The 15,507-nt window shown below is 39.9% G+C and overlaps 1 protein-coding gene across 4 annotated transcripts in view; it reads right to left on the bottom strand.

Moving 5' to 3' along the window:
• The window catches only part of RAPGEF4 (Rap guanine nucleotide exchange factor (GEF) 4), a 411,578-nt gene that overhangs the window by 52,701 nt on the left and 343,370 nt on the right, over positions 1-15,507 (bottom strand). For all 4 annotated transcript variants that reach the window (XM_006866643.1, XM_006866644.1, XM_006866645.1 and 1 more), the window contains 3 exons: positions 15,297-15,412; positions 8,912-9,000; positions 3,868-3,946 (listed from right to left, as the gene is read on the bottom strand). In XM_006866643.1, the coding sequence (XP_006866705.1) occupies positions 3,868-3,946; positions 8,912-9,000; positions 15,297-15,412 (284 nt within the window). The remainder of the gene's footprint in view (positions 1-3,867; positions 3,947-8,911; positions 9,001-15,296; positions 15,413-15,507) is intronic.

The following is a 15,507-nucleotide window of genomic DNA, read 5'->3' as shown; positions in this document are numbered from 1 at the left end:
TCTCCCGCGGAACAGCTAGTAATTTCAAACTGCTGACCTTGTGGTTCATAGCCCGATTCGTAACCACTACGCTACCAGAGCTCTCTCTCTCTCTCTCTCTCTCTCTCTGTATATATATATATATATATACAGAGAGAGAGAGAGTGTCCTGGTGTGGTGCTGTGGATTAATGTGCCAGACTGCAAAGCCATTTGAACTGCAAGGTCAGCAGTTTAAGCTCACCAGCTGCTCCTAGGAAACCCTATACCAGGTCATTATGGGTCAGAACTGACTCAACAGCACTTAACAACAACAGCGTATATATATGTAAATATTTTTGTTGTTGTTAGGTGCCACTGAGTTGATACTGACTCATAGCGACCCTATGCATAACAGAATGAAACACTGTCCAATCTGTATAATATACATATGTATACACATACACACACACACATATACAATGAAAATGTAAACAAAACTATTTACATTCTGATCCCAGTCTTGTATTTACAAGTATATATTTAGACATATAGAAAAAAGACTAGAAGGACATACACCAGAGTGCTAGTCATAGTCATACCTGGAAGGTGGTAGGGTTAGAGGTAGTTTTAACTGTCTTTGAAAGATTAAAGGAAAATTGAATTAAATTTTAAATGCATATTTAAAAAAAATTTAACGAAGCTGGAGAAGAAAAGTTTAGAAAGTGAATAAATATGATTTTAAAAACTCATTCTAAAGCCCTTGTATTCATCAGGTCAAATCCTGTCCCAGTGTATCCAGTGAATAGAAAGCCTCCCTCATTAGCACATAAAAGGCCTGAAACATGAATGTGAAACAGAGTTTTACCATCTCTCCTTGCTGAAGGCAAAATTGGAGGAGACATACAATGTGATTAAGCACAGAAATAGGTGTCAGTGGCTCAGGGCTCAAATCTTTTCTCTACTAGTAATTACCTTTCTTTGAGCAAATCATAATTTTTCATTATCCTAGTTTATTGATTTGGAAAAAAGAGCAGTGAAAATTCTGACTTCTTCGTAGGGCTGCTATGAAAAGATATGGATATTAGCTACTTTGAAAACACTCAGCCAAGTAAGTCACTAATGAAATGTGGGTATTTTATTATCTCTATATATCCCATATAGTGCTTACAAAATGGTCTGAGAACCTTAAGGTCAGCAGTTTGAACTACCAGTTGTTCCGTGGAAGAAAGATGAGGCTTTCTGCTCCCCTAAAGATTTACAGCCTCAGAAACCCTGTACAGGGTCGCTATGAGTCGGAACCAACTCCACAGCACATAACCACCACCACATATCCTATAGAAGAAGCCTTGGCATGATGTTGGCTGGTAACCACAAGTCTGTGGTTCAAACACACAGCCTTATCTTTCTTCAAATAGAAAGATAAGGCTGTGTTCCTGTAAAGATTATGATCATAGGGCTGCTGAGTCCTCACAGACTTGATGGCAGTGGGTGGTGGTATATCCCATATGCAAAACATCAAGGTTAACCTTCTTGTGCAGTTAGTTTTACATTATGTATCCCTGTTGCCCCTGGAGCCATGGCTTGTGTGTGTGGCATTAAGTGGTTTGTGTAGACTTTTCTCCTGCCCATCATCTGTTTCTCTGCTTACACTGTTTTTCTTTGCATGCAGCATGTGTGAAACTCTCCAGTGAGGTACTCTGCTGCCCCTTGGCGAGAGTGTGGGCCAACCACACCTTCCTTCCCAGGGACGCAAATACTGAGTGGAGTGAAGGTTGGGGTTGTTTGGAGTCAATACACCCCAATAAGCAGAGTCTGTCTTTAGTTCCTGCCCTTGAAAGCTTGGGTTCTTTAAGGTTCCCTTCAGTTCTCTGACTTGTCACACACCCTTGTGATGCATTTCTTTCCTCTTCAAGTCAGCCACAGTTGACTTATGTTACTGACTGAGAAACCATAGCCTTCCTAACGTCTTGTGGAAGGTGGTGGTGTTTAATGTTTAAAGCCACCTATTTGTGGTATTTTTGTTAAAGCATCATTAAGACTCCAAGATACCTGCCTACTGGGAAAATAATGAGGATTTTCTCTCATAGGCCTCCCTGGATTCTATTGTTCACTTACCCGTCTTCCACCAATACCATCACCTACACTCCCTACCTGGGCATAGCATAGGCCTTTCACCAGAAAGTTACATTTTAAAGACAGAGATCTGTGATCTGAGTATCTCAATAACTCTGAAGGAGAACAAGCTAATACTGGTACATGAAGAAATCAGACTTTGTAAAACACAAACTTGATGTTTGGGTCTTGGATTTGTGAAGATGATATGACCTGCCTCCCTTTACTCCCTCATTCATCTTATTTTGATTTTGTTTGCCTTAGGCTTATCAGCATGCTGTTGTAAAAAATAAGTCTAAACTCAGTGGTGGTTTTCACTTTTCCTTCCAACAAATCTCAAAGGTCTCATAGTGATTACCATGTATGGTGTTAAAGAGCACAGGTCTATCTTGAGTGTGTTAATTTTACAGGAGAAAAACTGAGTTTGAGCCAGAGAGACTATATAATATATGTAAGTCTCACGGAGCTGTCATTACTTGGAAAGAGAGTTTCCAGGCAAGTAAACACCCAAATCTCATTGTTGCAGCTCCCTCTGAGTAACACATTCAACTAAATATCCTATCCTCACTCATTCTGTTAACTTCAAAGAGAATTATGGGTGAACAGGAAAATGAGAATCAGGTAGGGCAATTATAATTCTGAAAAAGGAAAACATGCCAACATTGATTGGATTGCTCAGAAAAAAAGAAAAGATCCATTTTCCTTCAGAGTATTTAGCTGCTCAAAAGAACCAAAGTGGTTTGGTGGGTTTTTTTTTGTTGTTGTTGTTGGGGGGCGCCTAAATTTTTGCTGCCAGTATAGATAAGAATAAAGTAAAGTTGGAAAACATTCTTTTACCTGCCACCCAAAGCTGAGGGTGTAACTCATTAATAATATTTACTTCTTCTTTTATTCAACTTACATTTTCTGAATGTTCAGTTCTCTCGGTTTCAATGACTGTAAACCATTTGGTCAATTCAATATACTATTAAAACAGACTCAGAGTTCATGTTGCTTAGAGGAACTACTATTAGACTTTCAAAGTTTCTTTCTTTGATTTTAAGTTCCTGGGTGTTGTAAATGTTTAATACACAGCTGATAACCAAAAGTTTAGTAGTGTGACATTATCCAGAGGCACCTTCGAATACCCTGTCATCTGAGAAATCAATCATTGAAAATCCTATGGAGTATGGCTCTACTCTGACACATGGGCATTGGCCTGAGGTAGGAACTGACTAGGTGACAACTGGTTTTCTCTAAGTCAACACAGTAATAATAATAGTAATAAAAACAACAACAGTGAAATAACGTTTGGTAGCTAGAGGAGAGGATGGACTAGGATGAGTGACAGAATGATTATTTGCATTCATTTTAGTAGTTAGCAACCTGATTCATACAGCTTTGAGCAGGAACACAAGTGGATCCTGGTCCATCCTTTCAGGTTTCCTTCTGCTAGGAATACCTTGGTCTCCATAGTTAGGGAAGGATTCCCAAAGTACACCTACATTCTTCTCTATCACTTTCTCTAGTCTATCTCCCAGGCATGTGTATTTCTCACCAACATCACTGTTCTGAGGTAATCTGGTTCACATTTTTCTACACAGGTACTGAGGAGAAAGTTGTTAAAAAATACCACAGCAGACCTGTGCTGGACTCTTCCAGAGAAAATTGTTGGTATTGCAGAGTTTGGCATGGTGGAAAGTATAACCCTGTCTGGGCTACGGCTTACCTTCCGAGGTTAGACAAACAATGGCCGCATACGTCTCTTATTAGGGTGTCTTCAAAGGAATAGAGACTTTTCACAACAAAAGGATATTGGGCCACCAGTCCTGGGCAAAGCTGGGTGTTAGGCATAAAAACACAGTGCATCATAACAAAGTCATTTAGAACTGAATCTGGTGGGGAGAAGAAAAGCAAAACAGAACAGGAAATTAGTTTTGTAGAAATCTTAGGAATGTAAGAGTATTCATTTTATTTCTGGCCAGTGGTTCTTACAAGTTGGTTTGGGGTATTGTGATATTACCATACAAACAAGCACTGCATATCAAGATAATGATGCTGACAGAGCTTGAGATGGAAAATGAAACAATTTCTTAGGACAGTGGACAAAAGTATAACATTTTAAAAAGAGACCCAACCCATGGCACTCGTCATTTTAACCACAGAGGTTTTTAAAAGTAATTAAAAAGTCACCTGGGACAATATTATGTACATAGAATTAAGATAGGATCTCTACTTTGTCAATTTACAGAGGGCCCAAGGAAGAATGGGAAGGCAATGCAATGAAAAGGAAAGGTGCTGATGAGAGCAGGAACTGCTGAGGAAAACGGAAGCAGCAAAACAACGCCAAAAAAACAACAATAACCCCAAAACGAGGTAAAGGATACGAACCGACGCTAGAACAAAACAAAAATGATCCAGAACATTCAATGAGGAATGTCCAACATTTATGCAATTTTACGGCAGATAAGCAAATGAGGCGGGGGAGGCCAAGGAAACAAGGCAAGTCCCCCCAAATAAACTTCACTGGCTTCATCATTGATCCAATGCTGTTCTACGCGTCAACAACAACATTCTCCGGTAAGCTTGGATGGAAAACCACATAGAGAAAATCTAAAAGCTTTAAGAACATGTCCCATGCAGCCTGGAATCCAAACTGCTATGAGTATTTTCAGTCAAAAACTGAACATATGTTAGTTGGTTGAGATTTTGGAAACCTGCACAACTTTTTAAATAAGAAATAATGAAAAATAAGTAAGTTGTAACTATAGGAGTTGTTGTTGTTGTTGTTAAGTGCTGTCAAGTCGGTTCCGACCCATAGCGACCCTGTACAGGGTTTCCGAGGGTGTAAATCTTTACGGGAGTAGAAAGCCTCATCTTTCTCCCGTGGAGCGGCTGGTAGTTTCGAACCGCTGACCTTAAGGTTCGCAGCCCGGTAACTATAGGAGTTAGATGTTCAAAATCTATGTTTGTAATGAAATCACGTTGAGGACTAATGGTTTAACCACCAAACTCATTTAAACAGAAGTAATGAATGCAATCTGGGGTTGCTACCCAGCATGCAGGGTTCCTCACTCTTAGTGACATCAACACCCAGCCTGAGCAGAAGGCCAGAAAACACTAGAAAGATGCTCTATGGAGCTTTTCTCTTTAATACAAAGGACTTAGGCTTGCCTGAGTTTAACCTCCAGGCTCTCTTTCATACATTTTGCATATTAAATGAGACTGGGGAGGCAATGGTTACTACTGTTGTTGCTGTGGTGTTAAATGCCTCAAGTCAGTTCTGTTCATAGCGACCCTGTTTCCGAGAAGCAGCTGGAGAGCTTGAACTGCCAACCTGGAGGTTCAAACTGACTTTGTGGTCTAGAGCATTAACCCACAGCACCATACCAGGACTCTCAGAAAACCTGTGCTATGCAGTAGTTTTAGTCTTGTCAATGCAAGGAATTTGACTTGGAATTTGACATGTAAAATAACCATGGTTAAATAACAGTATGGTCAACCACTCAGCACGCACCCTTAGATGTGGTTTCATTGTTCTTCACTAATAGGCAGTAATTCTTCAGAATGGATTTAAAAACAAAACTTTTCTACTATAAAATGATATCATATGTCAAACAACTACTAATGGTGGTCAATAAAGTAAATAAAATGTCTAGGAGACGGATAGTTCTTAGACTGAAAATAGATGTCACCGCAAATTAAGATAATGTGTGTACTGTCAAATCCGGGGGTGTTGGTTTCTACAACATAAACTAGCTCCATTGTTGACTCACGTTATGTTAAATTCATAAATGTCACCAGTCTATCATGCCATTGCTTCCAAGTTTTCATGAACGTGTCCTTTATCTATGAGAGCAAACCGATTATTTATAGAGTAGAAAGATGAGAAACACTACAAGAAATGAAGCTGGATGGTAATTGATGATGCTAACTTAGTCTCTAACACCAAAAATGGCAGCCAGGAATCACATCTCATGTGGGCCCACTGACTTCTAGGGTTCAATTTCAGGCTGTTTAAGAAACAATGAATCCAGTCCCATCTCTGTTAGAGGTAACTCTAAAAGGAAGGTTAGGACTCGTTCTTCATGGGTAGTAAAGATCTTAATGAAGCTTTCCTTAGATGCCATAATTTTTAGCAAACCAGAGTCTTCTTTCTGAATTCATATTCAGTTGCAATAATATTTTGTTTGTGTTTTTTTTTAAATATAGATATGATTCTTACAAATCAGACATTCTGGGCAAACAGCTCATTAGTCAGGAGAAATCTGTTGCAATTTTTTCTGACCTATCGTCCTAGAAATTTGATATATTTGAGGTTATGTATACCTCCTGTGAGCAGTTCGAAACCACCAGCTGTTCTGCGGGAGAAAGATGAGGCTTTCTGCTTCCGTAAAGATTTATAGCCTCGGAAACCCTGTACAGGGTCTCTATGAGTCGGCATCGACTCCACGGCACATAACAACAACAACAACATACCTCTTGGGGGTGCTGGGGGGCACTGTAGGATAAGAACTGGGCTGCTAGTCATGAGGTCAGCAGTTCAAGCCCACCTCCAAGGGAGAAAGAAGAGGCTTTCTGTTCCCATAAAGATTTACAGCCGTGGAAACCCTATACAGGGGTGATACGAGTCAGAACCAACTCAGCTGCACATAACAGCAACACTAACTAATAACAGACCTCTCCTCCTGATTAGTGTCTGAAGAATTTCTCCATCCTAAATACAGAGTGACCTTTCTCAAGCAAAGATCATTTGCATCGTTCTCCTTGCTCAGACGTACCTAACTACCCCCCAATATTCATTGTAGCATATAAGACCTTCCTGTACCATACATTCATAGATCACCTTTTCCTCTTTCTATTATGCATAAACTAGTCGAGCAAAATCAGACCATTTTCTCTGATCTTCCTGTTTCTAGGTCAGTACGTAGTTTGGAAGATTTTGTCCCCAATCTCTAGTTACTGGTTACCAGCCTTCCTTCAGGGCCACTTTGAAGGTTACCTTCTCCGTACCACTGTCCTGTCCCCGAAGCACTGCTCATGGTACAATGATCTGCATGCTCTTCTATGTCCTTTAAGGAGCCCTGGTAGTGCAACAGTTAAGCATTCGGCTGTTTATAGAAAAGGTTGGCGGTTTGAATGCACCCAATGCACCACAGGAGAAAAGCTCTAGTGATCTGCTCTTGTGAAGATTTGTTGTTGTTGTTGGGTGCCACTGAGTTGTATCCAACCCACAGCGACCCTCTATAGGATTTCTGAGGAGTGGCTGGTAAGCTTGAACTGCCAACCTTGTGGTTCAAACTGACTTAGTCCAGCACAATAACCCACAGCGCTGTACCAGATTAGAGTCTAGAAACCCCTATGGGGCAGTGCTCCATCACTATATCCACTAGCAGAGCCTCCTCAGGACGCGGGCAGCACTTCCTGCTCACATTGGCTAGTCAGAAGCATGCAGCTTAGCACCTGCCCAACAAGATTGGTCAGCAGACATTGAAATCAACATAACTTTGGTCTAGACTCTGGGGTCTTGATTTTCATATCTAATATTCTCCAGTTAATTCACTAGAGAAAAAATAACACAGGTCATCTGTTTATAGACTAAGAATCTGGAATGTGGGGATAAAAAAGTCCTGGTGTGGCGCTGTAGGATAAGCACCCGTTCATAAGGTCGGTTTGAATCACAAGGTTGGAGGTTCAACTCACCAAACCCTGTACAGGGTCGCTAGGAGTTGGAAATGACTTGACGGCACTTAACAAAAGCAGTGGTAAATTACTTTTGTTGTTGTTGTTAAGTGCCGTTGAGTCGGTTCCGACCCATAGCGACCCTGTACAGGGTTTCCGAGGGTGTAAATCTTTACGGGAGTAGACAGCCTCATCTTTCTCCCATGGAGTGGCTGGTAGTTTCGAACCGCTGACCTTAAGGTTTGCAGCCCGATTCATAACCACTACGCTACCAGAGCTCCTTTTAGGAGATCTATAATAATAAGTGGAGTCCTGGTGTGGCACTGTGGGTTAATGTGCCAGACTGCAAAGCCGTTCGAACTGCAAGGTTGGCGGTTCAAGCTCACCAGCAGCTCCTCAGAAATCCTATACAGGGTCGCTATGGGTGGGAACCGACTCAACGGCACATAACAACAACAACATAAAAATAAACATAAATTTACCCTGCAGCATGTTACAAAGATTGATGATAGAAAGTTCTTGAGATCACTGTGACCTTTTAATGAGAAACATTCTTCTGTGAAGCGCAATGTGCTTTTTTAAACATTAACCCTTTCATCACATTAAGTAGAGAGAAAATTCAGTGGCATAGACTTAAAATAAATAAATAAATAAATGAATGTGGGCTGTTCCAAAATAATGTACAAGATGGTAACCAAAGAGGGGACTGGTACTTTTAGTTCACTGGAGAGGTGGTATTGAGTTACACTCTGAGGCACCTCAAGAATCCACACTACAGCGAGAACCATTTTATTCCCACTTGGAGCCAGGTTGTGTCTTCTCTGTGGGCAGCTTCAGATACTTTACTGGAAAAGGTGGCAATATAATCAATGATAAAGCAGCCATGAATAAAATCACATAATAGACGCTGATGGTCAGATGTACACTTTACCTGAGGAGATGCCCCTGGAAGGCTACCCTTAATACGTAAGAATGAGACTGAGTGACACTCACCAGACAGGCAGTACTGGACAGGGCAGAGGTCAATGAGAAGGATCGCTCCCTGTCTGAGAAACATAGGGACCCTGTTCTAATGTGAATACATATAACCTCCTTCCAAAACTGAGGATCAATTCAGGACTTATTTATAATGCCATGCATGGATTTAATGAACATACATAACTGTTCTATACATATACCTGTCGCTTCGTTTAAAGCTGGCTCAAGGCGTATGGTTTCTAAAAAATGTTCTAAAATTTTTTCAGGTGTTCCTGACATCACAGTATACCTGGACAAGAAACAAAAATGGTATTAGTGTTTCAAAAGTGAGCAAATATTAAGTAAGTTTTTAATATATCCTTTTTTCTCTCTCTTTTAAAAGTCTGAGATTCCAGGGAGCCATACTGACACAACTTGCAGTCATTATTGCCCTCTTTCTAAGAAAGAGCATCTATCGTGCCAAAGCCATGCAGGAAGACAATAGAACTACACATTAAAGTCATTACTAAAGCGTTGTTCTTTTTTTCCCCTACACAGAACTAAAGGTAACTTCTTGCAGAGCAGCTTTAGTAGACTGGGAACTGAGAAGCTGTGGTTGTGTTCCAAAGGGGAGCAAACTAAAAGGACAACTGAGGTCAAGCAGGGAGAACTGGTCAGGGGCAATCACAGTAAGCTAGTTGTCCATATATGGATCACTCATAGGAAAAGTTTGGTCACATACTGGATTCCCCTGTCTATTTCTGGAGTGTTCTATCTTTCTCAACTGTACACAGGTATGGGTATTGGAACTATAGCCAATAATAACCCTAGCAAAAAAAAAAAACCCAAGTACAAATGAGCAAACCAACAAATCCCAGTAGCATCACAAATAGGAACGGTGAAATCAGCAGCAGATAGCATGTATCATTTACTTCAGTGAAAAAATAGAGATTATTTGGGGGTGGGCAGTAACATGAGTTCACAGGATCCATCCATTTTGCTCATCAAACAACATGGAAGGTTTAAAATAAAATACAAAAAATTCAAGGTAGGATGTTTCAAAGTCATGCTTAAGATGGAAACAAAACAGTTAAAGAGAGCCCTAAAGAGAAAAAACACCACTGCTATCAAGTATATTTCAGCTCACAGTGACCCTAGACAGTGTGTATGAGACTGCACATGCTTAGGGTGGCAGACAGTCTCATCTTTTGCCCACAGAGCACTTGGTGGGTTTGAACCACTGACTCCAGGCTTAGCGACCCCAATGCCTAACCCACAGTGCTACCAGGGTAGGCTCTCATTCAGATACATTAAGATAAACTGGGTGCTTCCTTTCTAAAACTCAGACTTTCATTTTCTGCTCGGCATTTCACTTAATGCAAAATGACAGGGGAGAGAAACACCAGTGGATAATGTTGTTGTTAAGTGCCGTCGAGTCGGTTCCGACCCAAAGCGACCCTGTACAGGGTTTCCGAGTAGATAATAGCTGCTCAGAAATAATCGACGGTGGAATTCAGCTTCAGGAAGAGCTCCTCCTGCCTGTTGAAAGCTTGGAGAAGTATAGTGAGATCCCAAGCCTATCTATAACATCTCAGCATCTTAGCCTTCAGCATGCATGTACAAATGGAAAGTCAGCAGAGAAGCAACGTAGGTTTGGATAAGTTTACAAATGTATTCTCTCTGGAAGGCAGCTGTTAACTTAACAATTTAATGTGTGAATGCACACGTGCTTGTATATGACTATCTGTGTACAGAACCAAAAGGAAAATGAAGAGTTAAATCTTTGAGAAAACCTGCCTGGCTTTGGAGTCTACAGGAGAAGGGAGAAATAGAAATAATAATAATAATAATAACCTACCCTAACCCCCAAAGTAAGACCCCTTTCTCGGAGTAAATAAACCATTGATTATGACTCATGTGACCCCCATATCTGCCAGAGTAGAACTGTGCTCCGTAGAGTTTTCAATGTGCGATTCTTCAGAAGTGAATCTCCAGGCCCATCTTCCAAGGTGCATCAGGGTGTTGTTCTCAGTCTTGAACTTCCAACGAGCATATTAGCTGTTTACATCAAGTAAACAGATAGAATATAAGTTTTTTCCTCCCCTCTTGTTGTTGTTAAGTGCCATCAAGTCGAGTCTGACTCATAGCGACCCTGAGTTTCTGAGAAACAGCTGGTATCATGACCCAGGGTTTCTAAGGAACAGCTGGTGAATCTGAACCTCCCACCTTGTGGTCCAGTGCATTATCTCACAGCACAATGAATATCTGACAAAAGGACTTAAAACATAAGAGAAAATTGCTCAGTTCATCCAATAATTCCTGAAATGCAGAACTCTGACTGCACTCACTAGCTGAACTGGAAGGGGAGCAGCATCTGGCCACATTAATGAGAGGTGAGCTTGGAATGAGTCCTCAACATCTCTCCAATGTTTTCTATGGCCAGACAGCCAGCTGGGCACTGAAGAATGCCGTCATGTTTAATCCAGCTAGTTAAAGATGAACTTCATTTTGCAAATGAAGAAATGGATGCTTGGCAACGTCAGGCATCATGCCAAAGGTCACAAAGCTAGTAGTTGTGACATCTCTGATGTGAGACAGGTCTAAGTGTGTTTTGCTGCACTTCTCTATCTGTACAGCAAAGATGCTTTGGATGGAGACTAGGTATAGTTACCTACAGTTCATGTTTAGCAGGAAATACTCCATGTAGCTAAAAATCCTGTGTAGGATTTCAGAAGGTTTGAATTTTTATGGGAGCAGAAAGTTTCATCTTCCTTCCGGGGAGTCGCTGGCCAGCTCAAAAGGTGGACCTTTTGGTTCGTAGGCCAGTGCTTATTGAATGGAGCCTTGGTGGTTCCCAAAAGATGTTGACCTGTGCTTTACTGATTATGCAGTCATTCTACTGTATGGATCATGACACGTTATGGACAACATGCAAAGAATGGCTATTCCAGAACACTCAATTGTCCTCATGAGGATCCTGTAAACAGACAACGAGGCAGTTGTTTGAACAGAACAAGGGAACACTGAACAGTTTAAAATTAGGAAAGGTGTGTGCCAGGGTTAGATTCTTTCACCATATTTATTTAGTCTATATGATGAGCAAATAATCTGAGAATCTAGATTATATTAAGAAGAATGTGACATCAGGATTGGAGGAAGACTAGTTAACAACCTGTGATATGCAGATGAAACAATCATTCTTGCTGAAAAGGAAGAGAACTTTAAATAGTTACTGATGAAGACTGAAGACCACAGCTTTCAGTATGGGTTGCACTTCAATGTAAAGAAAACAGAAGTCCTCACCACTGGAGCAATAAATAATATCATGATAAATGGAGGAAAGACTGAAGTTGTCAAAGACTTCATTTTGCTTAGATCCACTATCAACCTTAATGGAAGCAGCAGTCAAGAAATCAGACTAAGTATCACTAAGTATTAGGCAAATCTGCTGCACAAGACCTCTTTAAATTTTTGAAGAGCAAAGATGTCAGTTTGAGAACTAATGTGCGCCTGACCCAACATACCATGCCATGGTATTTGCAAGGGCTTCATATGCATAGGAAAGTTGCACAGTAAATAAGGAACACTGTAGAATAATTGATGTGTTTGAATTACAGCTTTGGAGAAGAATATTAAAAGTACCATGTACTGCCAGAAAAACAAATAAATCTGTGTTGGAAGAAAGACAGCCAGAATTCTTCTTAGAAGCCAGGATAGCCAGATTTCATCTCTCATACTTCAGACATATTATTAGGCGGGACCAGAATCTGGAGAAGGACAACAAGCTTGGTAAAGCAGAGGGACAGTGAAAAAGAGGAAGACCCCCAACGAAATGGATTGGCACAGTGGCAGCAGCAATTGGCTCAAGCATAACAGCAATTGTGAAGATGGCACAGGACTGGGCAATGTTTCATTCTGTTGTGCAGAGGGTCACTATGAGTCGGAAATGACTTGACGGCACCTAACAGCAACAGACATATAGGTCAATGGACTAGTCTAGAAATAAACCCATACATCTATTAGCAACTGATGTTTGACCAGGTGCCATTGTCATTTAATGGGGAAAAAAACTGTCTCTCCAATGAATGTGCTGGGGTAACTGAATAGCCATTTGTAAAAGAATTAAGTTGGAACCCTACCTCACACCATATACAAAAACTAATACAGCATATTTCTTAGAAGAAAGCATAAGAAACAACAGACAAAAATAGATGAAGTATAGACTTCCTCAAGTTGAAAACCTTCTGTTCTTCAAAGGACTCCATCATGAAACTGAAAAGATAACCAAGAGCATAAGAAAATCATTGGAAATCATCTATCAGGTAAGGGTTTTGTATGCAGAATAGATAAAGAATTCTTACAACTCAATTATAAAATGACAAACAGCCCAATTCAAAAGTGGCAAAGGATTTGAGTAGAAACTATGCCAAAGAAGCGATACGTATGGCCCAACCACGGGCTTCATGGTCTGTAGTCAGGCGATGGTGAAAATAAAAAAATTTATGCATAAACTATTCTGGATTTCCAATATGGAAACCCTCTTTGAGCTCAAAAAGAACAAACTCTCAGGAGATAGAGGCCCAACAGGCTTCTGAATTTTAAGTCCATTCACAGGCATGGTTGCCGACATGTTATTGAATTATCAGGACCATCAGCCAATATTCATTCACATTAAAAAAAGGCATCCCCCCCTTTTAACTATGATTGGAAAAAAAATCATTATGGGAAACAACCTCTTGTGAGAATAGTGTTTCTCTGATTTTGTGTACTGTATTATTTGATACTCAATGGATATTTCTTAACTGAATGTACAAGTTTTGAATTATATTTGGATTTTACTACACAGCACATATAAGGAGTTGATGGGAATCAGACATGGGTCTAAAACCATTTCAATTCACATGGTCTCTCTTTTTTGCCTTCTCTTTAGTTTGATTTCATATACATCTGTATTTGGAGGGTACTCAGAAAGGAAGATGTAACAAACAGGTACCTTTGATCGTTTTCCAACAATCTGAGGCCTCTTGCTCAAACATATCAAGGTTAAGGAGACTTTTTCAGGGTTTACTTTTTCAGTTAGCAAAATCTACCTGGAACAGCTAAAGCATTATTAAAGATGCAGATTACCATGACAAAAATGTCTAGTTATAATTAGAAGCACTAAAGATCATCATTCGGGCTAGTCCTGATCTTCAAATTAAAAAAAAAAAAATGTTTTTGTGCTTATCCTTCTTTGTGGGCTGGAAGTATTGGCCTTAAAAACTTTAAATATTTACTTTTCAAGTAAATATTTCAAGAACGGGCAGTAGTGAAAATATATAAGGAATAAAAGGACTTAGAGGAACGTGGATAATAATTTTATAGGTTTCTGAATGCAAGGATAGTCCATTTATGTCTGGCCTCTTGAGCTGTATCAGTTTATTATATTTACTCTAAAGTGTTGAAGATAAAGTAATTAATTAATTATGTGCTTCTAAATATTTGTTATACTGGCCTGGGAGGCATAAGGAATATGGACACAGAAGTTGGTTGGGATGGACCAGCTTTGTGACATTGAACAAAATAACTTGCTTCTTTGAACCTAAAGTTCTCCATCTGTTAAAAGAGGTTATTAAAAGGATGAAATAAAATACACACAATCTACTATGGTGATTCTTCTATCACTCTTTGCAAATATGTTGATTCATCCAAATGAAAATGTCTGTGCCTTAGGCTTTTCCTCTAAACAATAAAAAACCCATCAGCTATGGTGACGGTTTTGATTATGGGGACACCCCCACTTATTTGGCAAACAAAGGGAGATTACTTGGGATGCATTCCTTTTCAGCATATTATTCAGCACATGATAATTTGGTGACATTTCCTTAGCCACAGAATTAGTGTTTTTATTATTCTAAGATTTAAAACTAATCTTTATTTTAAAAAATGAGATTCTTTAATTTTCTACAAACTTTTAGAATTTCCTAATTCTCTCGTCTTACCACTCAAACCTTTGATGAAAACAAAAAAACGAAAACAAAAACAAAAAACTGCTATGTAGGATATTGCGGCAAAACGTAGAAATTAAGATAGATACATTTATGAAGGTCAAGTTAAACAGAAGGCCTGGGAAATGTGATGCAAACACCCTCTGACATTAGCAGGAACGAGTATGAATGGAGTCAAACAAATGTCTTAGATTTGATATATGGGTTTCCATCCAGGGTGTTTTTTCTGATAACAAGATGGAACACTTCTGGAGAATTCTTGCATTCTGAAAGTCAGATACCCAAGGTTCCATATCCTCGGAGCTGCCTGGCATTTCTGTTTCCATTGTTCGTCCACGTGCCTTCTGTTCAAAGCTATTGTCGTTGCACGCTGTACAAAGAGAAGCTTTTAGAGGAGGGGAATATTCTCCCGAGCATTACTCTAGGCAGATCCAGGCTCATTGCAGTGCCAGAAATGGATACATTATACTCCACAAGAAGTGTGATTAGTCAATAGAGAGAAAAAAAGTGACACACACTGCCGTCTCCCACAAAAAGGAAGATGTTATTGTGGAAACGATGATACCAGGTGAAAAGGTTAATCATAGTCTGGCAATTACAGTGTTGGATGCAAACCTACTTTTGCTGAGGCTGTGAGTTTCCTTGATTAGAAGTTCTGTTCCCTGCTGGGACCTTCTCCAGCACCAAGACGTCTTGGTCATGTTCTTTAAGTCTGACTGTATTCGCCTCAACGTCCTGCAAATACAAATTATACCACATACAGATGCTGCCGTTTATTCAGACAATGAAAAAAATTTCAAAATGCTTCAGAAACTCATTTGGTGCTTGTG

Source organism: Chrysochloris asiatica, unplaced genomic scaffold (genome assembly GCF_000296735.1).
Source record: "Chrysochloris asiatica unplaced genomic scaffold, ChrAsi1.0 scaffold00094, whole genome shotgun sequence".
NCBI classification, from domain to species: domain Eukaryota; kingdom Metazoa; phylum Chordata; class Mammalia; order Afrosoricida; family Chrysochloridae; genus Chrysochloris; species Chrysochloris asiatica.
The sequence above is the reverse complement of the archived record's forward strand: the minus strand, read 5'-3'. Positions and strand labels throughout refer to the sequence as shown.